Genomic DNA, 26,921 nt, shown 5'->3' with positions numbered 1-26,921 from the left:
CAGCCTTGCACATTCAATGTTGTGTGAAATGAAATCCAATCTAATCCCCACTAACATGATTTTTAGTGTGCTTGTGTGTGCATCTGTGCGTGAGTTAGTGTTGTGTGAGAGGAGGTCGGATGAGATGGCTCTATAATAACACCTTTGAAGGTCATTTATACAGTTATGTTCTGGTATATAGGCTTACAAGTTGTTTGTTGTCTCATCCTTCCTATACAGCATTTTTGAGCCCTATAAAGACTTTAAAATATGCCAATGATGCTCAGAATTGCTGTCTATGTAGGTTATTACTAGGTTTGTCAGTAATTCACATTTAACAATGATTATGTGTATTTACCTGCAGTGCCACCCCAAAATCATTGGAGATTCAGATCAGCTTATGTCCGTGGCACTGGAGTGTATCTACAGCTGTGAAAGAGATGACCAGCTTGCACTCTGTTACGATATACTGGAATGTCTACCACAGAGAGGATATGGGTGAGCAAACCCCATAACACAACTGGGGAAAAAAATTACTCAACTTTTTACTCAAATTGTTATAGTAATATACACTTCATGTCTAAAGTTTGGGGTCAGAAATATATAAAAGTAGGATCACACTCGTAGCTGTGCAATATCATCCTATACAGCCATATCGCACGGCTGTGAGTGTGATATTGCCTTTATACAACAGTTTGATGGCATGTGTGTAAATAAATAAGAAACAACAACGGAGTGCCTTAACCTCTCTTTTGTGCAGAACTACTTCCTTCCGCCACGGATTCAAATCTCAGTTTGACAGTTAAACTCAAGCCTTCATTACTAATTTGTCACTTTAGATTTAGTAAAGAAGGATTGCTGAGCCGCTTCATTGAAGCTTATTGTATTATGTAGTGTAGAGTATTGTGTGTGTGAGAGAGAAATTAGCATCTAGCTGATATTCTTCAAATCATACATAATCACATCATAATCACAAAATCAGTTTGAATGTCTGCTTAGGAAACCTGTATCTTGGTCTTTGCCCGGTTAAAGGGATTTTTCCATGACAGCGCTAGTCAAAGCATTTGTAAGTTGTGTTTTATTGTTTACAACCTTGTTTCAGTCCCTTTCAATATAAAAGTCGTTGCTACTCCCTAAAGAAGACAGTCAAATCGTGTACTAAAGTAGCTAACTTTTACTGAAGTCGAAAATCACAATCACTAACGGACTCCTGTATATAAAATATTATTTATTGAAAAAGAATATTCAAATAAACAGCGACTCCTTGTTTAAAATAGCAATTTTCTCACAATTTGCAAATAGTTGGAAACATTTGGGATATTGTAAGAACTCAACTGAACAAAATATATAACACTGACCTGGTGGTTTTTGGATATTTTACTTCAAAAATCCTACACATAGTGCACCTTTAACTTGGCCCATGGCCAAATCGATTTGCTCTGAAATGAGTAATAGAAAAATAAGACCAAAGATTGCCCATTTGATATGAATTATAAATTATTTATACCACATGTTTACCTCTTTCTCCACCAGTGTTTTAAAAAAAAAAGTTGCCAGCCACCGCCAGGGTTTTTGAACATTTTCACCAAAATTTAATAGCGCATAGAATATTTAGTTTTATGAATATCTGAGCTGACCCTCTTCTTTTAAACAAAACAAAAAAGTTTTATTCAAGCTTTTTGCATTGCTTTTTTTAATCAACTTGAATATGGGTAAGTTTCATAAAAAAAGCTACATTTTGAACAAAAAGCGGAGAAAATCCCAGTGTACAAAGCAGTGTACAAATCTTAGTATTTAGGGCACTTTTTGTGTTTCGTTGCCTCTTCTTGACGGATCGCTTCCTGTTCTCCTGAGTTGTAAGTCGCTTTGGATAAAAGCGTCTGCTAAATGCATAAATGTAAATGTAAATGTAAATGTAAAATCCCGTTTTTGTGAAAGACTGTTTCCAGATCAGATTCAGAACGAGGATCCAACACAGATGGAGTAGATCAAGTCAATCAACACTCCTAATGCTTGCACAGACCTGTAGTTCATCCTCGGCCCACATTTCATTCACTAACATTAGGCAGTTTAGATTCATATGATGTTTAATGATGATGATCACGTTGTTTTTCATATGCATATTATTACATATGATCGCTTGTTTTACTCCGTGTGTGTTTTGATCAGGTGATTCAGTACTCATTCAGAAGATGCGTAATAGCACCCTCTAACAGTGAAAAGTGTTAAAGAGTTAAACACTATCTGCATAAGGGCCAGAGTCAAATTCCCAAAAGGATGGCCGAGATTAAGCAGTTCTCAGTACGTACATGAGTGCTAAATGGCCACTGACAATCTCCGAAAGAGTCTAAACAAATTGTCAAATATGTGCTATTTTTATATACAAGTTGCATATTTGAGGCCTAAATAACTCTCACCTAAAATATCTTAACTACATTCTCGGACACAACAACAGTAGTATTTGTAAGATGATGGTGTTTGCTCGTCCGCCATGACCTTCGCTGTGAGAGAAATGCTGCAAGCGGTGTGATACAAACTGTGAAATGGTCATGTGGTGATTATTGGTAGAATATTGCATGGCTGGAAAAGGCTCTAATAAGAAATATTTTTTTGCGCATCAAATCAGCATGAAAATAATTGCGGCTAAAAAAAATAGCTTGGCCATATCAGGAATAAATTATGTTTTAAGATGTATTAAAATTAGAAAATCTTCTAAATTTATAATCACTGTTTAGACTGTACTTATGATTAAATAAAACGCAGATAAGTATCTTCTTTCAAAAACATTAAAAAAGTCATAATTTCTAATTAATTTTTTTAATTCTAATTCATTTATAAAAAAAACTGCTTGATTTTGGCCTTGTGGCTTGAGATCCGAGGCTATTGACCTGACAGTGAAAAGTATCTAGTGTAATTATAGATGTAATTGCATGCAGGTAAAAATATAAATAATGTGTGTACGTAATAAGTGCATTGTATCAAGTGCAAACGATTAATTAAAGTAAAGACACTTCATATAAATTGGGTCCGAAGCTGGCCATTGAAATCAACAACTCGCAGACCCCTCAACTTCAAAACTTGTTCTGGCAGTGCTGTCACGCAAACCTTGTCAAACACGCACACACAATTAGCACGTGTGTGCACAGTTGTCAGTAAGCCCCTGATTAGCTCATTATTAGCACAGCATGTGTCTTTCTGCCTTCAAAGTGTGAACCTTCAAAACCTCTCAGCGTTCCTTATTATATTCCTGCTGTCTTTAGACACCTAGCCTCTAACTCGAACACGTACATTGATATTAAATATAAATGTCCGCAGTCTTTGGAATGCAGATGAAGTGTTAGTGTATGTGCAAAGGGTTGTGTGTGTTTCTCGCACTCAATTCTCTCGTGGGGCACATTTAACACATTTACACTAAAAAGAATGTGAATTTGGCATCAGTTATATCCTATGGGTTCGGTATTGTTATTCTTAAAACAATTTTGATACATACTACAAATGCCATCTGCCTTTTTCTCATTCTCACTTTCGCTGTTGGAAAGTCTCACTGTACCTTTGCAAAGACCCTAATGTGTTTTTACACTCCCGTTGTCGTCCAGGGATCAATGCTTTAGGGCTTTCTGGAGAAAAGAGGGTATTTTTGTGAATGCTTTCATATATGGTATGGGGAGAGGAATTGGATTAGTGAGAATTAAACTAAAATACAAAAATCTTTTTAGTGAAGCTTGGAAAGTGCCTAGGGAAATGGAGAAATTGTGCAATCAGTTTTGTCAGCAACAAGTTTTTTGAGCTTCAGATGTCATCTCCATGGCAACCGGACCGTCAAGCAGAATTGCTCATGATTTCTGCTCGGGTTCAGATAAGGGGCACAGCAAAACTTGTAAACACAAACCTAAAAAATGTCAGCTGCATGGCTGCTAAAATATCTGCGATCATTTAACAAAATATGCTCACGCTAAATATGTTCACCCAAAAATGAAAATTAGCCCATGATTTACTTACTCTTAAGCCATCCTAGGTGTATATAACTTTCTTCTTTCAGACGGATACAATCAGAGTTATATAAAAAAATCACCTGGCTCTTCCAAGCTTTATAATTGCAGTGAATTGGGGTTAAGATTTTGAAGCCCAAAAAGTCTGTCCATCCATCACAAAAGTAATCCATACAGAGCCAGGGGGTTAATAAAGACTTTCCGACAAACGCCCATATGCACCGATTTACGGTGAAAGAGTAACCCCTGACCTGATGTATGACGTATTGACGAACGTGGAAGTGCAAAGAGAGGTTAGAGCAAAACAAAACATCGCTCATGAATTAGAAGTCCTGAAATGAGAATTCTTATAGGGAAATGACAGATTTCAAAGTTTGTTGCCCAGCACTACCCTAGTTTTGGGTGCCAGAAGCTAGTTAATTTAGTTTATAAAGTTTTAAATATGGATATATTTCTTACAAAAACCCATCACTTTGCTTCAGAAGGACTTTTTAACCCCTTGGAGTTGAATGGATTACTTTTTATGATGGATGAATGCAGTTTTTTTTAGCCTAGAAATCTAGACGCACCCTAGCGGCAGCAAATCTAATCTGCCGTGACTATCGTCTAGCAACTCTCAATACACGTCTGAGCTGTAAAAAACAAACTCTGGTCAGGCCAATCACATCGTGTATAGAGTCGGTGGGCGGGGCTTAACATAATGACGGCAGGGTTGCGCTTGCGTGCTTCTAGTAAACACAGAAACTGGCGAACGGCGGCGGTCTTTTGAATCAGTTTTGACCACGGCTCTGGAAGACTTTGAGTTAAGCTTTTCTCTGAGAAAAGAACAAAGAACGGCACTGAAGTCATTCTTAAGAAGGGAAGATGTGTTCTGAGTTTTTGCTGACCGGATACGGCGAAAGTTTAATCTGTCTGCTTCACCTGCAAACCAAAGCAAGCGCTAGAGAAGTTTTTAAAATAGCCATTCGTTTTTTTGTAATCTCAATGTTGTTCATCACAGCACCAAATACTTCATACTTAAAGACTTAATAGGCTATTTATTTTCAAATTTAAATTTTTTTATGTTTTAATCTGGATTACAACATGCCCTAATGATTAGAATTTTTGTTATTATTTGTTATTGTTCAGTAAAACTTGAAGACATACAACTTTAATAGTTAACCTGTTAATTCATTATTACCAAACTGACAATGAAAAATACTTATAAAGAATGAATTATTCTAAGTAATGTTAATTTCTTAGTTACTGTTTGATAACATTAAAATCAAAATCTAAATAACTTTTTTAATGGACCTAAGATAAAACTAAGAATGATCAGTATTTCTTAACTAACATTAACAAAAACATTATACTTTCTGTAGCAAATGTAGCTATTGCTCAGTCTTAGTTAATGCATTAAATAATGAGACCTTATTGTAATTTGTTACCTGTTGTTCTTTATAGCCTATTTTACTTTTCCAGATCTGGAAAAAAATTAAGAGACCACTTAACATTGATTTCTCGGAATTTTTTGCAGAGCTGTTTATATTGTTGGTGCATTGTATTATTGTATTTAAACATTCAGTTATTTTTGTTATTACAAAAATAGTTCTTAAAGCTGTTATGCTATGACAACAGTTTTTTTTGCAATTTATTTAAATATCGTGATAATATCGTATATTGTGATAAAAGCTTCAGTAATTAATCGCAACATGAAAAATTGATATCTGCACATGCCTAGTCACAATTCACTGCTACTTTTGAATAGCTGTTAGTGGAGAAAGATGCTTTTTGGGTCCAGATGGTGGTACAACATCTACCAGCTATGCTAACCAAAACCTTGTTGTTGTGTGTTGACCTTGTCTTGGGATAAAAAAAATAATAAAAAAAAGTATTGTGTATTCATAGAGGCATCTATAACCAATGAGCCGAATGATAAATAACAAATAACCAGCATGACTGATATACTGAGGCACTGACCTGGTGACATATTCAAGATTCGAAACCTTCCAGTTATGTGATAGTGACTTTTGTTTTAATAAAGTCTGTGTGTGTTTAGACAGCTGATCTTTGATCTTGTTTGCTTCTCTTTCTTTCTCAGACCAGAGACAGACACTACAAAAGCCTTGCATGACCAGGTGGACACTCTTGAGAAACACTTGAGGTAAGAAGCAACTGAATGAGTCAAGTCAAATGTATTGGTCTAGAGCTTTTCACAGTGCACATTGTTTCAAAGCATCTTTACAGAAACTCATACTGTTAGGTCACCTTATTAACGCCTTGGTGCTTTAACGTAGAGTTAAGTGCTATACCACAGTCTCTCTTGCCACAGTCTCAATGGATTTAGCATCTGTAGTTTTCACTGGAAGATCATATTATGACATTATGATTCAACTAGCAAACAAGATGATTTGTGTCTTTTTAAACTCCAAATCACATAATGTAATGCTACAGTATACACAGTACCATTCAAAATTTAGTTTGATCAGATTCTCTCAAGGTTTTTATGCTCACCAAAGCTGCATTTATTTGAAAAAACAGATGAAACACCAATAATATGGAATAGTATTACCAAAATAATCTATTCTATTTTAATACAGCGCTCTAGATTGCGACCAAATCTTGTGAACTTTTTTATTTCTGTTGGTGCGACAGAATTGTGTTAGAGGTCGCACTCGTGCCACTATCAGTTTGCCTAACTGATAAGCTCTGCCATTTCCGTTGCGCATGTGAAACGATGAATGGCAACCAAGCTAAAAGCGGATCAAAACCGCCATTCATTTATCAGCTCTGCCCGAAAAACGCTGCAGCGTGAGCTCAGAGCGAATGCATTTACTAGCTGACCGTCTCAATCATTTGACCACTAAACAGCTCTTCGAGGTCCAGTGGGAAGCATTCGAAGAGTTCTCTTAGACAAACCATAGATGTCTTGGTGATTTAGTTTAAAGCCAGTTGAAGCAGCTCTGACTTTCACTGTTGTGGAAAACAGTATGCAGTCCAGTTAGAAGGATTTTCAACCCACAAATCAAAAACATTTACCATGTATTTATTGTAGAAACACTATATGTAACATGGTATTGTGGCAGAAATGTGGGATGTTCATATTGAATTTTGTTATGTTAGTAATGTAATGTAATGTAGACATGTATTAAATGTATTAAAGGAGTAATGGAATATAATTACAGTACTTTTTGTTGTTAAGCTTTAGCAGTTTTTGTGCAATCTATATTATGATCATAGATCCATGTGTTTTTGACCTTGGATCTATGCAATCCTATTGACTCCAAAACTAAATTAGGAACCTTCAAAATAGCATGGTAGGGGCACCTTGAATTTCACCCTATAAAAATTAGGTCGTTAATTTTTTACAGATGTTACCGTTTTTGTTGATGATAATATTTTACATCTGCATCCCAACTCGAGCTCAAATCACTGTCAATTCAAGTTACTGTCAAATGGGCCTTTCCAAGAGACAAAGCATATAATATTATTAATTCCCCGACACCCCGGTGCTACCAAATCAGGCGCCGGTGCCACCATCTGTTGAACTTGCTACTGCTCTCAAATGTTAGTCTGGAGCCCTGTTAAAATATTTTAAAGTCTAATTTATTCCTGTGATGGCAAAGCTGAATTTTCAGCATCATTACTCCAGTCATCAGTGTCACACGATCCTTCAGAAATCATTTGAATATGTTGATATGGTGCTCAAGAAACCTTTGATTAAATAGAACGCTCAAAAGAATTTATTAATTAATTAATTTGACCAATTTATTGCATCCTTGCTGAATAAAAATACTTTATTAAAAAATGCTAAGTTTGTAGATCAATAAAATAGAAATCTAAATTATTTTATATAATGTAGTATTTATGTTTAGAGTTATTTACTAGTTTAATATAACTTTGAGACAAAATTTAACTTTTGAGATAAATTTAAGACTGTACTGCATAGCTCACATGGTTATTACAATAATTCTGGATTTCAAGTTGTGTGCAGACAAACAGTGAAAAAGCCGAGATTTTGACCTCAGTTGATTTAATGACTCGCATTAAAAGAGGCCTTCATTTTGACAGTAAATCATCAATAACGTTTCAAATACATCGAGACAGATTGGCTACATTACCTCGAATTCCAGAGTAGGCTGTATTTAATATTTATGGGTTTGAATCGGACTGCAAAATTTGCATATTAACTCACAGAAATGCATTGTAATCCTTTCTAGATGTCATTATTGTGATGAATGTGTGTTTTCAGGTAGGGTACTTCCACACATCTGCAAAAGGGCCAGTCAATGGTCTTAAAGCAGCATGATTTATCTGAACTGCAGGATTATTGGTATTAGTCCAAATACAGCATTATGTGTGTTTCTCACAACCCTTCAGCAAACAGAGCTAATGTGAAAGAAAGGAGCGTTGTTGTGTCTAGCTGGTACTTGAATGTTTTGATTTGATCAGAGGTGGTACTTGACCTGAAAAGTTTGAGAGCCGCTGGTGTAGACAGTATGCAATGATGTAGGCTTCAGCGCGACGTCAAGAGTCTTTCTCGCGCAGCTGCTGAGAATACCTGTCATTTGTGGGAAGAAAGGTTGGAAAATTGTACATTTTGGCTCTGCTCACGTCCGTCATGACATCTCCCTCATGAAACACATGAGAGAACAGAGTTATATTACGCATTCATGCATTTACTGTCCAAAACCTGCCGATGCGTACACTCATTTACTCATTTCCCATTCACTTCATAGACAATGTCAGTTAGTTTGCTATATTAGAAAAGATGGAGCATAAATGAGTGTAGCCAGACACAGCTTGAGACCACATTGCACACTTTGTATGGCGTTACATATGCAAAACTTTCTGAATGACAAAAGAAACTACTTGAAATTCAGTCTGGCTGTTCAGACTAAGACACATTCCAGAAAATCTATTTTTCAGGATAGTTTTTACAACCATTCAGTATTTTATTTTATTTTATTCAGACTACAACTAAACGCTTTGAGTCAAACCCCATCAGTGTGTATGTTGTATGCTGCACATCGTTTGCATGCATTTCTGTGTTTTTCCTCTTTGCGCCTGTTTGCGTGTGTGTCAATCTCGGCTCAGGTGACGTGATCAGCCTGTAATGGCTCCGTAGAGGCCCATTCCTTTGGATCCATTAGAATTCTGTCGGTGGAAAGGATGATGAAAGTCTCTCTCACAGATATTTATGACTGGCCTGGGAGGGCGCAGTCACTACAGCCTTAATTTCACTCTTTTTCTCTTGTTTGCTCTCTATTTTATCACTCGTTTTTCCTCAGTCTCTCAAGATTTCCCCTTTCCCCTCTCTGTATCTGAATTGTATCTTTGCCAATGTTTTCTTTTATCCCCTTGCTCTCTTCTCCCTGTTTAAATGTTAAAAGGGCAAATCAAACCAGGATTTTCTTTGCTCTTTTGAAAGAAATCAATGTAGACGTACTCTAATGTCCACAACGACTAGGCATTACAAAAAGTGGCATTTGATGTTAATATATTGATTGCTTTATTGACGTATCATTGGGCATACATTGGAACATTGCTGTCCTGGATTACACGGTTTGCCAATTAATTCAATCAGATTACATTTAATTTTAATACATTATAGTGAATGAACACATTAAATAAAAAACCTGAACATGATAGAAGTTGTTATATTAATACACGGCAGTATAATATCATATGATGGCTACAAAATAATAATGTAATATATTAAAGAGGCCATATTATGCCCTTTTACAAAGTCTTGGTTAGTGTTTTTGGTGTTTACTAGAATTGCTTTTCAGGCTTGAATGTTTAAAGGAACACTCCACCGTTTTTAGAAATAGGGCTTATTCAACTTCTTTCCTACATTTAGATATGTGGGCAAATGCATTTTTGTCTCAGTGGATGCATTGGATTAGTTTGGCAGGGTCGCTGTTAGCTTAGCTTAGCACAATGAATGGAATCATATGTTGTCAGCTAGCATGTCCCGAGTAAAAGTGATCAAAAAAAAGAGAAAACCCACCTAATTATTTCTTGTGGCCTGCATATTCGCAACGAGTACAAATTTTATGCAGATTAAGACTAGGTGATTTCCTAGGCTGATATTGACTTGGGACTATATTATGTGGAAGCACAGGCAAAGCACTGTTACTTGGGCACAGATACTTGCAACACATTGAGATCTCTCAACAGCCAGAAGACGTGAGGATAAGAACCGTGATATCTCTGCGCCAAAGAAGCAGTGCTTCACCTGTGCTTCCCCATAATATAGTCCCATGTCAATATCTGCCTAGGAAATCGCCTAGTTTTAAGCCGTATTCGCACGGGACTAGTATTATCTGGGGACCTCTGGTGATTTGTAGTAATTGCAGAGAATGTCTGTAATCTTAATTCTGTGCGAATCGGCCATGTCTGTTATTTGTAAAGTAAAAATTCCCCCGAAAATGACCTACCATATTTCGGTCCTGTGATAATATTAGTCCCGTGCGAATCGGCATTGCTGTGATTTGGCCAGGATAAGGCGGATTGTATATAATTTTTCTAGTTTTTTTTTTTTCTTTTCCTGTGCACATTTCTATCTTTATCTTTCACGATGAATGGAGGCTCCGTAATAATGTGCACCGTTATGAATTCCCGTGTGGCCGCACGGAATATACTTTCACTTTAGAATGAGTATAAATTTGAGAGCAAATAGCTTGAATGGTGTGTTTAATATTAACATCAATACTATTCTTAATGAAAAACAGAACAGTACTGTACAATGACAAGTTTGTTTAAATGGGCGGTTTTAGATTTAGCTTTGAAACTGAATCTTCCGCCGTATATCGTCAGCTCACTCGTGATCAATGAAATCTGACTCCTGAGTCCTGCTACTAGTCTGTGCTCAGTTCAGTTTTTAATTGTAGCGTCTGTTCTCTAACTGAACTAAATTATGCTTATTACTATAAAATAATCAAAACGATATCGATGCCTGTTTATGATTTCATACAGCTATATCTATAATGAAAAAACATTTGTCTTGACATCATATCCGGGAGAAGTCAGTAAATTCAAGTAAAATCACAGGCTTTGCTTATCCTGTGCGAATGTGCCAGGCAAAACTCAGATGTGGGAGAGTCATTTTTAAATCACAGATGTCCTTAGATAATACTAATCCCGTGCAAATAGTACTTTAATCTGCATTGCTATTTGTACTCGTTGTGAATACGCAGGCCACAAGGATTATTTAGTTTGTTTTTTTTGGATCACTTTTACTTGGGACATGCTAGCTGACAACATAGGATTCCAATCATTATGCTAAGCTAAGCAGTGACCTTGCCAAACTAAAACAATGCATGCACAAAAATGCATTTGCCCACATATCTAAATGTAGGAAAGAAGTTGAATAAGCCCTATTTCTAAAAACGGCGGAGTGTTCCTTTAAGAGTTTGCTCCACCTCTCTTCCCAGTCTCTCAGTAACGCTCCATTAGTTTCCGTCAGAGCCGTTGAAAAACAGTGTTTTGGCACTCCCATAGAATTCCATAGGAACTGAGGAATGCGGAAGTAAAGCTTCACGGTCCGGAGTGACCAATGGTTCCAAACAACCAATAGTTCCAGCATTGAACCCCATTCATTTCAGTGTATCTTAAGCACACTCTCTGGCAAACTGATGAAATTACTGCATATTTTGATATTTTATTCTATTAGTTGACCTTTTGAATTTTGATAGAAGTGGTACTATAATAAATAGTTGATTAGACTCTAACTGCAGTTAGATTACGTGAGCAACACTCTAACAGTTACTATATCCAGATGTCATATTTCAACAATTTTACTAGTCTCTCTCTGTGAGATCTCTCTGTCGAATGTGTTTCTATAGCCCCGTTTCCACCAAAATTACCCGGAACAATTTGTACCAGGAACTTTTTTACAGGAACTTTTCTCCCCCCCCCAGACCTGCACCTGTCTGCGTTTCGACCGCGATCTAAAGTTCCGAGAAGATTAAGCCAATTAGTCCGGTGATCAGATGTAGGACTGCGTGTGACTGTTCCTCCAAGTCAGTGAAGGACAGTAATCATTTTTGTGTGTACCGATTGAAAGATTTAGTGGACTATTTACATGAGACGTTATCTAAACCGATCTGGTGTTTACATGTGATGACTTTCAATCGCAATCATTTTGTCACATGCAGTTTGTCTGCCGCATCAAAAATGTCAACGCTGTTTTCTCCAGCAGCTGGAATGTGTTAACTGTAGCCATAGCAACTCTTAACGGCCACCAGGACTAATACAGTATTATTTATAGCTATTTATTTGTGGTAAAGTGTAATAATCATCTCAGAAAAAAAAATCTTCTGTCAGACGCAGTTAAAGTAAAAACTGCCTGGGCAATATACGCGGTGTCATTACTCCAACATTATCTTCATAACTTACGAAATAAAAAGTTTACCCCTCAGAAAAATGAGCTTTCCTCTCTTGTCAACATGAGCGCGGCGCGCGCTGTCACGTCATGTAAGGACACACACTTAAAAGTAATCGGTCAGGTCATGGTGAAAAAAAAATTAATAACGAGTATGGAAGAGATTCAAGCTGTGCTGCTTTTGCTGGTTATGTATAGGTTTACTAAGGTAATTAACAACGACAGAAAAGAGTACTAATATGCAGATTCAGCAGCATGCAGACTATTCAGAAAGCTTGTAAAGCTAGATTTAAAATGACAATGTATATTATTATCAGCGATTACGGACATTGCACGTGAGATGGCTGAGACAAACGTGGCGCGCGCCATCAGGCAGAGAGCAAAACTGATATTTTCTGAACGAGACCGAACCTCGCAAAAGACTTTTAAAAATGCCCGTTGAAATAAAATGCTGCGTGAGCTAAACCAATCAGCATGTTCAGCGCCCAAGTCCCGCCCTCGAAAGTTCCTGAACTTTGAAAAAGTACTACCTCGCAGCAGGGCCGTTTGGAGGGGGAAATATTTACCCGGAACTTCATTTAGACCCTGGTTCCTGCGGTCTAAACACACAAAGTACCACCCAAAGTTCCTGGTTCCTGGGTAAAGTTCCTGCGGTGGAAACGGGGCTAAATGTACTAATTTGCACCTTTTAGGAGTAAAAAAGGTACAAAGATGTCATTTTAAGGGTACTGCCCCAGCGACAAGCTGTTGTACCCCTAAAGGTACAATTTTGACACCCTTTTTTTCTGTGTGTGTATGCTCATGCGATTATCATAAAATAACATTAGGATGTTAACAACATTAAAATGATCAAATAAATGACCATTATAACTAGCAGCCATTAGCCATTTTTTTCTCTTCTTTTGAATATATTTTTTTATAAATTGTCAAATCAAACTATTATAACATTAAAATATCTATTTTGTTACTTTCTTTGTACTGAAGCGTTAAATATATCAGTGTATTGTAGGCAACATCACAAATTCTAATGAAAAATCAAAAACACCTGACTAAACTTCACAATAAATATTTATTTAAACCGTGTCTGTGCTTTGTTTGTTATGATAAGAGAATTTGTAGATAATGAGAAGCTTTGTGTAAAACGTAAAATTGCGCTAAAATTCAGCGTTTTGAGACTGTATGAAACTTGTTAAAATGATCAAAATAATATTGAGAAGTAAAACAGTTTGCATGTTCAAGCAGCTATTTTAGGAGCTGGTCTTGATCACTGGAGAAGACATAAAGAGCTATAGACAGATGGAGAGAAGAGAGAGAGGGAAGTGCAGAAATATGTAAGTGAACCAAAAAATATAAAAACAAATCTGGCCCTAGCAGATTGTAGAGAGAAAGAAAGAGACATGGGGGAAGAAGTGTGAGACTGGAAGAAAGGAGGAAACAGAAAACATCTGTGCATGATGCTCCCAAGGGACAGTACATCCTCATTTATTGAGGGCATATGAGCCAGGCACCGCACCAGTTCAGCTCACTGAGGTTCTTTCAGACACCTTTGTCTGTTCTTGGCTCCTCTTGGTAGCTTCTGATATAGTTTGGTTCTCAACTGGTAGGTTGAAATAAAAAAAAAAATGGGTCATACATTTGTTGTCATGCTAAATGTACACCATAAAATACTTCTAACAATATAATTGCGCATATTGGATGCCAGTGTCAACTTTTAAGGTAGAGAAAATCTTTTGCTATGTACGTCAAAGGGCATGCATCCAATTAAACTCTGATATTTTGCTGCAAAAATCATCTGTCACTTGGCAGTATTAAGCCAAACTATGTAGATGTAATTTTTTGGAGAGAGAATATATATATGACATAAAAATGTAAAAGATGTTTTCCTCATGCATGGGAACCCAAAAATGGGGGACAAGGACAAGGATTTCGGATATTGACATCTATTTGGGGATATTTTGGATATATATATATATATATATATATGTGTGTGTGTGTATATATATATATATATATATATATATATATATATATATATATATATATATATATATATATATATATATATATATATATATATATATATATATATATATATATATATATATATATGTGTGTATATATATATATATATATATATATATATATATATATATATATATATATATATATATATATATATATATATATACAGTATTGTTCAAAATAATAGCAGTACAATGTGACTAACCAGAATAATCAAGGTTTTTCGTATATTTTTTTTATTGCTACGTGGCAAACAAGTTACCAGTAGGTTCAGTAGATTCTCAGAAAACAAATGAGACCCAGCATTCATGATATGCACGCTCTTAAGGCTGTGCAATTGGGCAATTAGTTGAATTAGTTGAAAGGGGTGTGTTCAAAAAAATAGCAGTGGCATTCAATCACTGAGGTCATCAATTTTGTGAAGAAACAGGTGTGAATCAGGTGGCCCCTATTTAAGGATGAAGCCAACACTTGTTGAACATGCATTTGAAAGCTGAGGAAAATGGGTCGTTCAAGACATTGTTCAGAAGAACAGCATACTTTAAATAAAAAGTTGATTAGAGAAAACCTATAAAGAGGTGCAAAAAATGATAGGCTGTTCAGCTAAAATGATCTCCAATGCCTTAAAATGGAGAGCAAAACCAGAGAGACATGGAAGAAAACGGAAGACAACCATCAAAATGGATAGAAGAATAACCAGAATGGCAAAGGCTCAGCCAATGATCACCTCCAGGATGATCAAAGACAGTCTGGAGTTACCTGTAAGTACTGTGACAGTTAGAAGTCGTCTGTGTGAAGCTAATCTATTTTCAAGAATCCCCCGCAAAGTCCCTCTGTTAAAAAAAAGGCATGTGCAGAAGAGGTTACAATTTGCCAAAGAACACATCAACTGGCCTAAAGAGAAATGGAGGAACATTTTGTGGACTGATGAGAGTAAAATTATTCTTTTTGGGTCCAAGGGCCACAGGCAGTTTGTGAGACGACCCCCAAACTCTGAATTCAAGCCACAGTACACAGTGAAGACAGTGAAGCATGGAGGTGCAAGCATCATGATATGGGCATGTTTCTCCTACTATGGTGTTGGGCCTATTTATCGCATACCAGGGATCATGGATCAGTTTGCATATGTTAAAATACTTGAAGAGGTCATGTTGCCCTATGCTGAAGAGGACATGCCCTTGAAACGGTTGTTTCAACAAGACAATGACCCAAAACACACTAGTAAACGGGCAAAGTCTTGGTTCCAAACCAACAAAATTAATGTTATGGAGTGGCCAGCCCAATCTCCAGACCTTAATCCAATTGAGAACTTGTGGGGTGATATCAAAAATGCTGTTTCTGAAGCAAAACCAAGAAATGTGAATGAATTGTGGAATGTTGTTAAAGAATCATGGAGTGAAATAACAGCTGAGAGGTGCCACAAGTTGGTTGACTCCATGCCACACAGATGTCAAGCAGTTTTAAAAAACTGTGGTCATACAACTAAATATTAGTTTAGTGATTCACAGGATTGCTAAATCCCAGAAAAAAAAAATGTTTGTACAAAATAGTTTTGAGTTTGTACAGTCAAAGGTAGACACTGCTATTTTTTTGAACACACCCCTTTCAACTAATTGCCCAATTGCACAGCCTTAAGAGCGTGCATATCATGAATGCTGGGTCTTGTTTGTTTTCTGACAATCTACTGAACCTACTGGTAACTTGTTTGCCACGTAGCAATAAAAAATATACGAAAAACCTTGATTATTCTCGTTAGTCACATTGTACTGCTATTATTTTGAACAATACTGTATATATATATATATATATATATATATATATATATATATATATATATATATATATATATATATATATATATATATACATATATACATACATACATACATACATACATATATAATATATCAGACACCTTTGTCTGTTATGTAGATATATACATCTACATATATATATATATATATATATATATATATATATATATATGTTCCCATGCATGAGGAAAACATCTTTTTGAAAACATGTTTTTTGAAGAAGTAAAAATGCAGAATGTTTCCTGTGATGGGTAGGGGCAGTGTAGGGGGATACAATACACAGTTTATACAATATAAAAACCATTACGCCTATGGAAAGTCCCCATAAAACATGGAAATACAACGTGTGTGTGTGTGTGTGTGTGTGGGTGAAGCCTGGTTTCACATACACATGAACTTTAATGACATCCCATTCCTAATCCGTAGGGTTTAATATGGAGTTGGCCCATCCTTTGCAGTTATAACAGTTTCAACTCTTCTGGGAAGGCTTTCCACAAGGTTTAGGAGTGTGTTTATGGGATTTTTTGACCATTCTTCTAGAGAAGACTGCAGCTGCTCGGCCATGGAAACCCATTCCATGAAGCTGCTTTTGAGTTAATCTGAAGGTCATACGAAGTTTGGAGGTCTTTAGCTATTGACTGCAGAAAGTTGGCAAATTCTGTACACTGTGCACCTCAGCATGCGCTGACCCCGCTCTGTGATTTTTACATGGCTGAGTTGCTGTTGTTCCCAATTGCTTACACATTTATTATAAGTTGACCGTAGAATATTTAGCAGTGAGGAGTTTTCTCTGACGATAGTCTTTAGTTTGGATCAGGTAAGGTGCCAATTGATAATCAGTCTTTATTCTACAGAAGTACTTCAATTTGTTTATTTGTGCTATTTTGATTTGCCAGTCGTTGATGTAGTCTTCTTGGTTTTTTTTCCCTATTTCTTTAATTTTTGTGAGTTTTGACCGAATTGTTGGATTGAGTTGGTGTGTTTCCACTAAATAATGCAAGGGGTCATTCTCTGGGTGTCCTGCCCTGTATGTGAGCGCGCAGTGATGGTAGGCGTCTGTCGGCGAGTCTGAGAGATGGAACCAGAACTTCGCCGCTCTCTTCGCTCTCTCTCTCTCTCTCTCTCTCTCTCTCTCTCTCTCTCTCTCTCTCTCTCTCTCTCTCTCTCTCTCTCTCTCTCTCTCTCTCTCTTTCTCTCTCTTTCTCTCTCTCTCTCTCTCTCTCTCTCTCTCTCTCTCTCTCTCTCTCTCTCTCTCTCTCTCTCTCTCTCTCTCTCTCTCTCTCTCTCTCTCTCTCTGTGTGTGTGTGAGCGCATCACTGATTGGTCGACTCCTCCCTCTTTTTGTGACAGGCATTAATGTATCTTGCTGCTAGTAGGATACAATCTCTTTGTTCACCTAATACATGTAGAAATGTGTTTTATTGTTTGATTTTATGAAGTCAGGGCAAAGTATTTCGAATTTAGGATAGAATGTATTTCTGATTTGTTCATAGTTAGGGCAGCCGGTGAGGAAGTGTGTCTCTGTCTCCACTTCTCCAGCAGTGCAGTACGGGCAGATGCGGCTCTCTCTGGGCAGCCAGTTCTATCTGTATCTGCCCGTCTCTACGGCCAGTGTGTGATTGCTCAGTCTGTACCTCGTCATTCTTCTTCTGAGCTCACTGTCTTTCACTGCGCTCAGGTATTCTGCTGTTGTGTAGTTTCTGTTTAGGGCCAAATAACATTCCAGTTTACTTTGTTTTTGTGTTGTTTCAGTCCAATAGGTCAGGTAGTTTTCTTTTTGTGCTTTAATCATTTGGTTGGGCCAGATTGTGTGGATGAGGGTGTCGGTGTCCTGAGGCTGATTATTGTTAGTCGTGTTAGTTTGTTTTTGCAGCCTCAGGACCAGCTGAATTAGGGGACTCTTCTCAGCGTTCACTTCATGGTTTTTAAGGGCTTTAAAATGGTAAGAGTTGGGGTCACTCATTTTTAGATGTTTCCAAAATTTGATGGCTCGTTTCTCAATGTGGATTAGTAAAGGGTATTGGCCTAATTCGGCCCTGCATGCGTTGTTCGGCGTGTTCCTCTGTATTCTCAGGATACTCTTACAGAACTCAGCATGCAGGGTTTCTATTGGGTTTTTGTCCCATTTGTCAAATTCATGGTTTAGGAGAGGACCCCACACTTCACTGCCATATAGTGCAATAGGTTCTATGACGGATTGGAATATTTTGAGCCAGATTCTGATTGGTATTTCAAATTGGATTGATTTTTTGATGGCATAGAAAGCCCTTCTTGCTTTCTCTTTCAGTTCATTCACGGCCAAGCTGAAGTTTCCGTTTGTATTGAATTTCAACCCGAGGTATGTGTAGTTGGTGGCATGATCAATTTTGGTCATACCAAGGGTGAAATTGTGTTTCTTTCCCTGACATCTGGGTCTCTTCTGAAATGTTATTACTTTAGTTTTAGCCATGTTAATAGTCAGGGCCCAGGTCTGGCAGAACTGATGCAGGATGTCCAGGTTCTGCTGTAGACGCTCTTCTGTTGGAGACAGCAGCACCAGGTCATCCGCATACAGGAGGAACTTTATAGAGGAGTCATGTAGTGTGAGGCCAGGAGCTGCTGATTGCTCGAGGAGTTTCGCTAATTCATTGATGTAAATATTGAAGAGGGTCGGTGATAGTGGGCAGCCCTGTCTCACACCTCGCCCTTGAGTGAAGGACTCCGTTTGTTTATTGCCAATTTTAATTGAGCATTGATCTCTCTCTCTCTCTCTCTCTCTCTCTCTCTCTCTCTCTCTCTCTCTCTCTCTCTCTCTCTCTCTCTCTCTCTCTCTCTCTCTCTCTCCCCCCCCCAAGTGTTGCTGAGGTGTTGGAGAAACAAGGTCTCCAGAAGCCCATCTCGTTCGTGAGGAACAGTCAAAACAGCAAAGAAGAAGCTCACCAGCTGATGGTCCGGCTCACTCGTCACACAGGACGCAAGTATGACGCGCACACACACACACCACCTTAAAGGGTTAGTTCACCCAAAAATGAAATTGATGTCATTAATGACTCCAAATGTCGTTCCATACCCGTAAGACCTCTGTTCATCATCGGAACACAGTTTAAGATAATTTAAATGTAGTCCAACAGTCAGATCGCCAAAGTCACGTGATTTCAGCAGTTTGACACGCGATCCAAACTGCTGAAATCATGTGACATTGACGATCCGAATCATTGATCGATTTACTGATTCATGACCATTTGACTCTTTATTTGAGGAACACGGAAGAGAAGACAATGCTGAATAAAGTCATAGTTTTTGTTATTTTTGGACCAAAATGTATTTTCGATGTTTCAAGAGATTCTAATCAACCAACTGATGTCACATATGGACTACTCTGAGGATGTTTTTATTCCCTTTCTGGACATGGACAGTATAGTGTGTATACACTCAGATACGCTGTCGGACTAAATTTAAATTATCTTAAACTGTGTTCTGATGAGGAACGGAGGTCTTACGGGTGTGGAACGACATTAGGGTGAGTCATTAATGACATCAATTTCCTTTTTGGGTGAACTAACCCTTTAACATTCCCCATAGCACTCATGTGCACCTGTCTCACCGTCTGTCGTTTGCTTAGAAACCCTCCTGTGAGCGAGACAGTGTGGAGAAGTTTACTTCAAGATCTCCTGGACATGCAGCAGAATGTTTATACCTGTCTAGAGCCAGAAACTTGCCATCAGGTATTACAGTATAATGTAATATTGTATTGTATAATTTATGCTTAAATTCAATTGTATTATATTGTATATATTTGATGTATATATATATATATGGTTTGGTCACAAAGCTTTTATGTTTTATTCTTCTACACTGTATCTAATGCTCCTTACTGCAGCATTTGAGATGTTTTTGAATTCCATAATGATAAATATCGCGATTATAGGTATTTTGTGCTATTTCATCTACTTTCTGTTATTGAAAATTAGTTTGAAAAAAGAAGCAAATTACAAACAATAGGACAAATACAATATAACAAAAATAGGATTAGTGAACTAAAGGATTGGTTCACTTAAAAAGGAAAAATTCCTGATATTTTATTTACACCCAACTCACCCAAGATGTTAATATCTTTCTTTTTTCAGTCAAAAAGAAAATAGTTTTTTGGGGGAAAACATTCAGGATTCTTGTCCACACCATTGACTTCCATTGCAACCACACTGTTGAATGTCCATTTTCAAAGGGCTTCAGAGGCTCTGCGCGATCTTAGACATGGAATAGGGGTCTTATCTAGTGAAACCATCTGTCATTTTGAAAATAAATAAATAAATAAATAATAATAATATACTTTTTAATCTAAATTGCTCATCTTGAGCTGCTCTGCGACGTGCCAGTGAATTGTGCAATCACGTCGAAAACGTCACACTAGCATTAGATGGAAGCACCGCCCCCATGTTTACTAAGTGCACATGCAATGACTCATACAAACGCCTTCATAGCAAAAAAGGTAAAATACCAATGTCAGATGATTTTAAAGTTGAAGATAGAGGTTTTTTTGGTAAAGGGTGTTTGTTTTCGTTCTCGCGTGTTCGTTTGGGGCGGTACTTCCGCCTACGTCTAGTCAGTGTGACATTTTCAATGTCAGAAAACATTCGACATGACGTTTTCGACAAGAATTAGTACAAAAATGTAATTAGTGCAAAATATTGAATAGTCATCACTAATTACACCACTTATAAGTTATTCAATCAAGAGCATTGTTATTTTCTCTTTAGTTTGATTTAAATTAATGACACAGAGCCGCAGGAATATATTCGGCTGCTGTCCCTTTAAGACTTTAAGGGGTGTGCACAAATATTCGAATAGTCGAATATTCTATCTGTAATTAATATTCGAAAGCTAAAAATACTATTAGAATTTTACTGCGTTGATTTGCTGGCTGTAAATGCAGCGGATCTATTAGAAATCCCTCTAAATTTGTGGCGCTGTGGAGCGGGTAAATAAGTTGAGTGTATTTGATCACATAATGTCGTTGTCTGCTTCGCGATGTTTGGAAGTACTTAGATGACAATTGAAAATGATCTTACAAAATGGAGTTACTTTTGATTTAGTTATCATAATATCACCAGAACAAAGTGGCAATAGTGCTATATATTTACATATCACATTATAGACTATATAGCAAAATTTGTAACGATAGACATTTTATATCGTGACAACGGTATATATCGTCACATCGCCCAGCCATACCTTTTGTTACCTTCTTTTGTTGCCCACCCTGGTTAGTGTATGTCTATATACACTATATAAAAAGTGTCTGTATGTCTGTTTATCCGTATGCGTGGGTGAAAGAGTCTAACACTAAGCATTAATCTGATGCTGACGGTGGGCCCTGTAATAAAGCAGGATTCTCTAACAAGGCTGCGTTCCCGTAACGATCGATTTCTTCATCACAATCAAGTGCAGAACAGCAGAGCTGAACTTACCATCAGGAGTTCATCCTCACGCTCACGTCTTCGATTAGAAAGAAAAAAGATAAAAAATAAATAAATAAAAACAACAAAAGAGAATCACACTTCAACCTGTTCTCTTTTCGAATTGCTCCTACCCAGTTCCTGTCAGTATAGGCTCGCGCGCTGTATTTTTCACCAAGCTACTGAAAGATGATCCCAGACGAGCAGTAAATTGAAAGTTCTGAGAGCAAAATGAAAGAACTCGAATGTAGTTTTATGGAATTGGCATTCTCACCATTTCCCCTCTGCGTCTAGGTCCATTTGACGGAGTGCAGCAGAGTTGCTTTGAAATCTCTTCAATAGCTAAACAGCTAATGAACTTACACAAACCTCAGCTACCAGCTCTAAACTCTGCCCCACTTCTGTGGGTGTGCATTAGGAACGGCTCATTGGCTCGCAGACCGAGCAGGGGCGGATATTTCATTTTGTGCGGTGTTGGGAGTTAACCGTGTTATGTTTATAGGTGCAATGTGCACTGCAGATATTGGATTCTGTAATGCAGACAGATTAAAGCACTTGCAGATTATATTTCTAAAGACCGTATGAAACACCAAGTTAATGGCATTCTGGTTTTGCAGCACACACATGGACACGCACTGGGGTAAAAAAAGACAGAAGAAATAGTTGATTTTCTTAATATTTGGTTCCTGTAAGACTACTTTTATTTAGCTGATTTAAATTTGATTGTTCTCTACGTCATTTTGCATTGTTTCAAGGGATTTAATTATGATGGAAAAATATGAAACTATAGATACATTTGTAATTGTATTTATAATTTTATTTTATATATTTAGATTTACAAATTCAAAAGTTCACACATTTAGTCAGAAATTGGGTAAACACTGTAATATTGTGAAATATTACAATTTAAAATATTTTTTTTTTTCCAGTCTTCGGTGTCACATATTTTTTCAGAAATCATTCTATGTTAATTTGGTGCTCAATAAATATTTCTTATTATTATCAATGTAAAAAAAAAAAAAAAAAAAAAAAAAACGTTTTGCTGCTTTTTTTGTGGACTTTTTATTCATCAAAGTATTATAAAAAAGTATCACAGGTTATGAAAAAATATTAAGCAGCAGAACTGTTTCCAACTTTGAAAATGAATCCTCATATTAGAATGATTTCTGAAGGATCATTTGACACTGAAGACTGGAGGAATGATACTGAAAATTCAGCTTTGCATCACAGAAATAAATGATCATTTAAAGTATAATAAATTGAAAACCAATTATTTTAAATTGTAATAATATATCACAATATAAAAAAAATGATCAAATAAATGCAGTCTTGATGGGAAGAAGAAACTTCTTTCAAAAACATTACAAATAGTAATGTGTCCAAACTTTTGGCCCATACTGTGTGTGTATGTATGTATGTATATATATATATATATATATATATATATATATATATATATATATATATATATATATATATATATATATATATATATATATATATATATATATATATATATATATATATACATACCCTCAACAGTGTTTCTGAATGAAAACTAAAAATGATTGAAGAAAAGCTCTCGACGACAGATGAGCGTGTCAGTTATATCACAAGAACGCAGGTTTTGAAGAATTAAGGCCTGTCCATACAGGATATGCTCTTGTGTAAAAAACAGCTAGACAGAGCCTAAATGAATGGATAAGTACCCGTTTTCAAGGCTAAACTGCTTTTAAGAACAGTCATGGTACAATGGCCAATGGTTAATTTTATGTGTGTGTATATATATATATATATATATATATATATATATATATATATATATATATATATATATATATATATATATAACTGTCTATATATGTCACTGTTGCCTCCCTAATAAACATTATTTAAGCATAAAGATGAGCTCTTAATCACTCAACAACTATTGGTTAGTGGATTTTTCTGCAAAGAACCGAATGACTCTTTTCTGCAAAGAACCGAATGACTCATGAGAGAATTAGTTCTATCTATTATTTATTAATGCTTATTTTTTGTATTATATGTTTTAATGAGGGAACTTTGAAAAGTGTTTTAGACTGAAGGACGCACAAATAGACCGAACCACACAAAATGCTAATTTCTTACTTTTGTTTCCTAAATGCAGCTGAAGGCAACATTGAAATTACACAAAACACCACAGCTGTTGCACAGGGATGCTCAAGAGATTGTTGTCATTGAAAGCGCAGTTTTTGATATTTCTCCTGTAGTGACTGTGTCTCGCCGGCAATTGTCTAAAGACAGGTGATTAATTGCCACCTGAACGTGTTCTTCCCGTGGGTACCTCTGCTACATGGCACTGATCTCTTTCTTTCTCTTTCTCTGTCAATCTCTGTCTCTCTTGTCCACGCAGGTGTTTGTGGAGAGTCTGTTGTGTTCGGGACGAGAGGAAAATGTCCGTCTGGCGGGTCAGCTGATGCACTGCAGCAGCGTGTCAGAGGACACTCCGGTCAGCGTTTCATTTCGCGGTAAAGCTCACGCCCGCGTGTCTTACAGCCGTAGCGTGGAGCTGGTTCTGGCTGCCGCCCGTGAATACTTCAACTCTTCCGCCACCCTCAGTGACCCCTGCATGAACCTGGCACGGTATGATCTTCTGATTTGTTTAGATGGTCTACTTCAGTCTATTTGAACCTGTAAACACCAGCACATAATAATGTTCCACAAGGCTTTAATATTCCAGTGGTTCGCAATGTGTGAGGTTAGGAGCGTGGGTGACTTTCCTAGTTCTCAGCTCATTGACTTTCACACATTGAAATCCTCACCATGTGTGATAGATGGTGGTTTTTATGAATGATGACTCAAAGTTTGGTTTCAATAATTTATTGTCTTTATTTATTTATTTATTTATTTCATATTGCTCATGTAAAACAGTGAAACTTATTTTTTATTTATAATTATTAATATTAATATTAATAACAGTATTATTTTAATAATAAGAATAATACAATAACCTATTATAATTATACAATATTGCAAAATAAATGAATGAAAAGTGAGACATTATTTATTTATTATTTTTTACCTAATTATTATCAATTTTGTGACAAAATACACAGAAATTGCAAAATAATATAAGCATAGTTTTTTGAAAAAGGAATCGTGATAAATCCCATCCAAAATAAAAGTTTGTGTTTACTTACAATATATGTGTGTGTACTGTGTATAATTATTATGTACACAGATACACACAAATACATTTATTTAAGAAATATTTGCATGTATATACTGTGTATATAATTTATCTTGTATATAAATATATATATTTTTATAAAACATATTGATCTTACATTTATACATGCATATGTGTATTTATATATACACTACCGGTCAAAACTTTTAGAATGGTAAGATTTTTTAAATGTTTTTAAAGAAGTCTCTTCTGTTTAACAAGGCTTCATTTATGTTATTATAAATACAAAAAAAGATGTAATATTGTGAAATATTATTAAAATATTAAATAACTGTTTTCTATTTGAATATATTTTAAAATGTCTTTTTTTTATTCCTGTGATGCAAAGCTGAATTTTTAGCATCATTACTCCAGTCTTCAGCAGCACATGATCAGTGATGGGAATAACGGTGTTATAGATAAACGGCGTTACTTTTTTTCAGTAACGAGTAATCAAACGAATTACTTTTTACCCCGTTACAACGCCATTACTCTTGCTGAGAATAAAATGCGGCGTTTCTATAATTGAGCTCACTGAAGCGGTTTTCATCCGAACAGGCGCGCTCTCTGTCAGCGGACCTGCAGCTGTGTATGTGTGAGAGAGTGCATGCTTGCGTGCGTGTTTGGGGTAGGGTTTTGTACACATAACTGATTATGATAGGTGGGTGGGAGACAACCACAACTGATGATGATTCATGATTGGCATGAGACCAGCGACCAGGTCCAGGAGTCAGAGCGATGGCATGTCTAATGGTTCAAAGTAGCTTTCACAAACTGGAAGTATAAACTCTACTTTTCCCTCGTCGAGGTGAAAGGTAAGAATGTTTATGTAACGTGCAACTTATGCCCAGGAAGAGTCTCTCCATGTCGGTGAACACAAAGGATAACGTCAGCTTCGCTACCAATGGAGGAGATAGAGCCACGACATTAAAGCAACCAAAACTAGGTTTCACTCCACCGTAAACTCTAATCACCCAGGCAGATTTTAACAAAATAATATCCAGATATATATTTGACATGCTGCCGTTGTCAGCAGTTGAGTTGAATTCTTTCAGGGCAATCATTACGAAAATACCCGCGAGAGAGTGTGTAAGCCCACCATACAAACAGGACTTGAGAGTACTTCTTGTTAAACTGTTTACTTTTGGGAGGAAGAAAATACTTGAAGCAGGCTACATTATGTCTACCAGTTGTGTGAAGTTGTGTGACAGTTTTAGAATTTTAATGTGCACTACAAAGAGTGTAGGCTATGCAAGTCAGGCTAATATATTTATTATTATTATTATTATTATTTTCTATTTCTGGTAGACTTTTCTTAAGGAGCATCGTTTATTTTTAGATTTATTTGATGGCCAGTTAGGGTCTGTGCAATAAATATATTACAGTTCTAAAGAATCTATTTTGTTTTATTGTTCCACTATATTACTGATATTTACAATAATGTATTGGATTTGATAGGGGTCTCTCACAATGTCCCACAGCAGCATTAAAATAGTGTAGATTAGTGTACAATGTTTTATAATAATTATTTATTTTATTTAGTGTCCATTTCATTCATTTAATATGGTGGGCATCCAAGTTATTTTACACATTTGAACATTTTTTAAAAAGTGTAACACAGAGCTTGACCAACACTGGCAGTAAATATCAAAAGTTATGTACACACACTTGTCTGTTCTACTCATTTCAACTGACTTGTGAAAACTGGTATAATTATTTATTTTATTTTTTTAAAGTAACGCACATAGTTACTTTCCCTGATAACGAGTTACTTTTATTATAGAGTAATTTTAGTTACTTTTTGGAACAAGTAGTGAGTAACTCATTTCTTTTTTAAAGTAACGTTCCCAACACTGCACATGATCCTTCAGAAATCATTCTAATATGATTCCTGCTCAAGAAACATGTATGATTATTATCAATGTTGAAACAGTTGTGTAAAAATGTTTTTTATTTTATTTATTTTTTTAGGATTATTTGATGAACAGAAAGTTCAAAAGAACAGCATTTATCTGAAATATAAAGCTATACTGTCACTTGATCAATTTAATGCATCCCTGCTAAATAAATCTATTCATTAAGTTCGTTCCCAAAAAAAAAAAA

At 36.3% G+C, this 26,921-nt stretch overlaps 1 protein-coding gene across 2 annotated transcripts in view; it reads left to right on the top strand.

The window, feature by feature from the left end:
- nbas (NBAS subunit of NRZ tethering complex) overlaps positions 1-26,921 on the top strand; it is a 258,738-nt gene that overhangs the window by 62,200 nt on the left and 169,617 nt on the right. For both annotated transcript variants that reach the window (XM_067417672.1, XM_067417671.1), the window contains exons 26-30: positions 344-477; positions 6,049-6,111; positions 19,007-19,129; positions 19,774-19,876; positions 24,003-24,232. In XM_067417672.1, the coding sequence (XP_067273773.1) occupies positions 344-477; positions 6,049-6,111; positions 19,007-19,129; positions 19,774-19,876; positions 24,003-24,232 (653 nt within the window). The remainder of the gene's footprint in view (positions 1-343; positions 478-6,048; positions 6,112-19,006; positions 19,130-19,773; positions 19,877-24,002; positions 24,233-26,921) is intronic.

The sequence above is a fragment of the Pseudorasbora parva genome, chromosome 15 (genome assembly GCF_024679245.1).
Source record: "Pseudorasbora parva isolate DD20220531a chromosome 15, ASM2467924v1, whole genome shotgun sequence".
In the NCBI taxonomy this organism is placed as follows: Eukaryota; Metazoa; Chordata; class Actinopteri; order Cypriniformes; family Gobionidae; genus Pseudorasbora; species Pseudorasbora parva.
The sequence above is the reverse complement of the archived record's forward strand: the minus strand, read 5'-3'. Positions and strand labels throughout refer to the sequence as shown.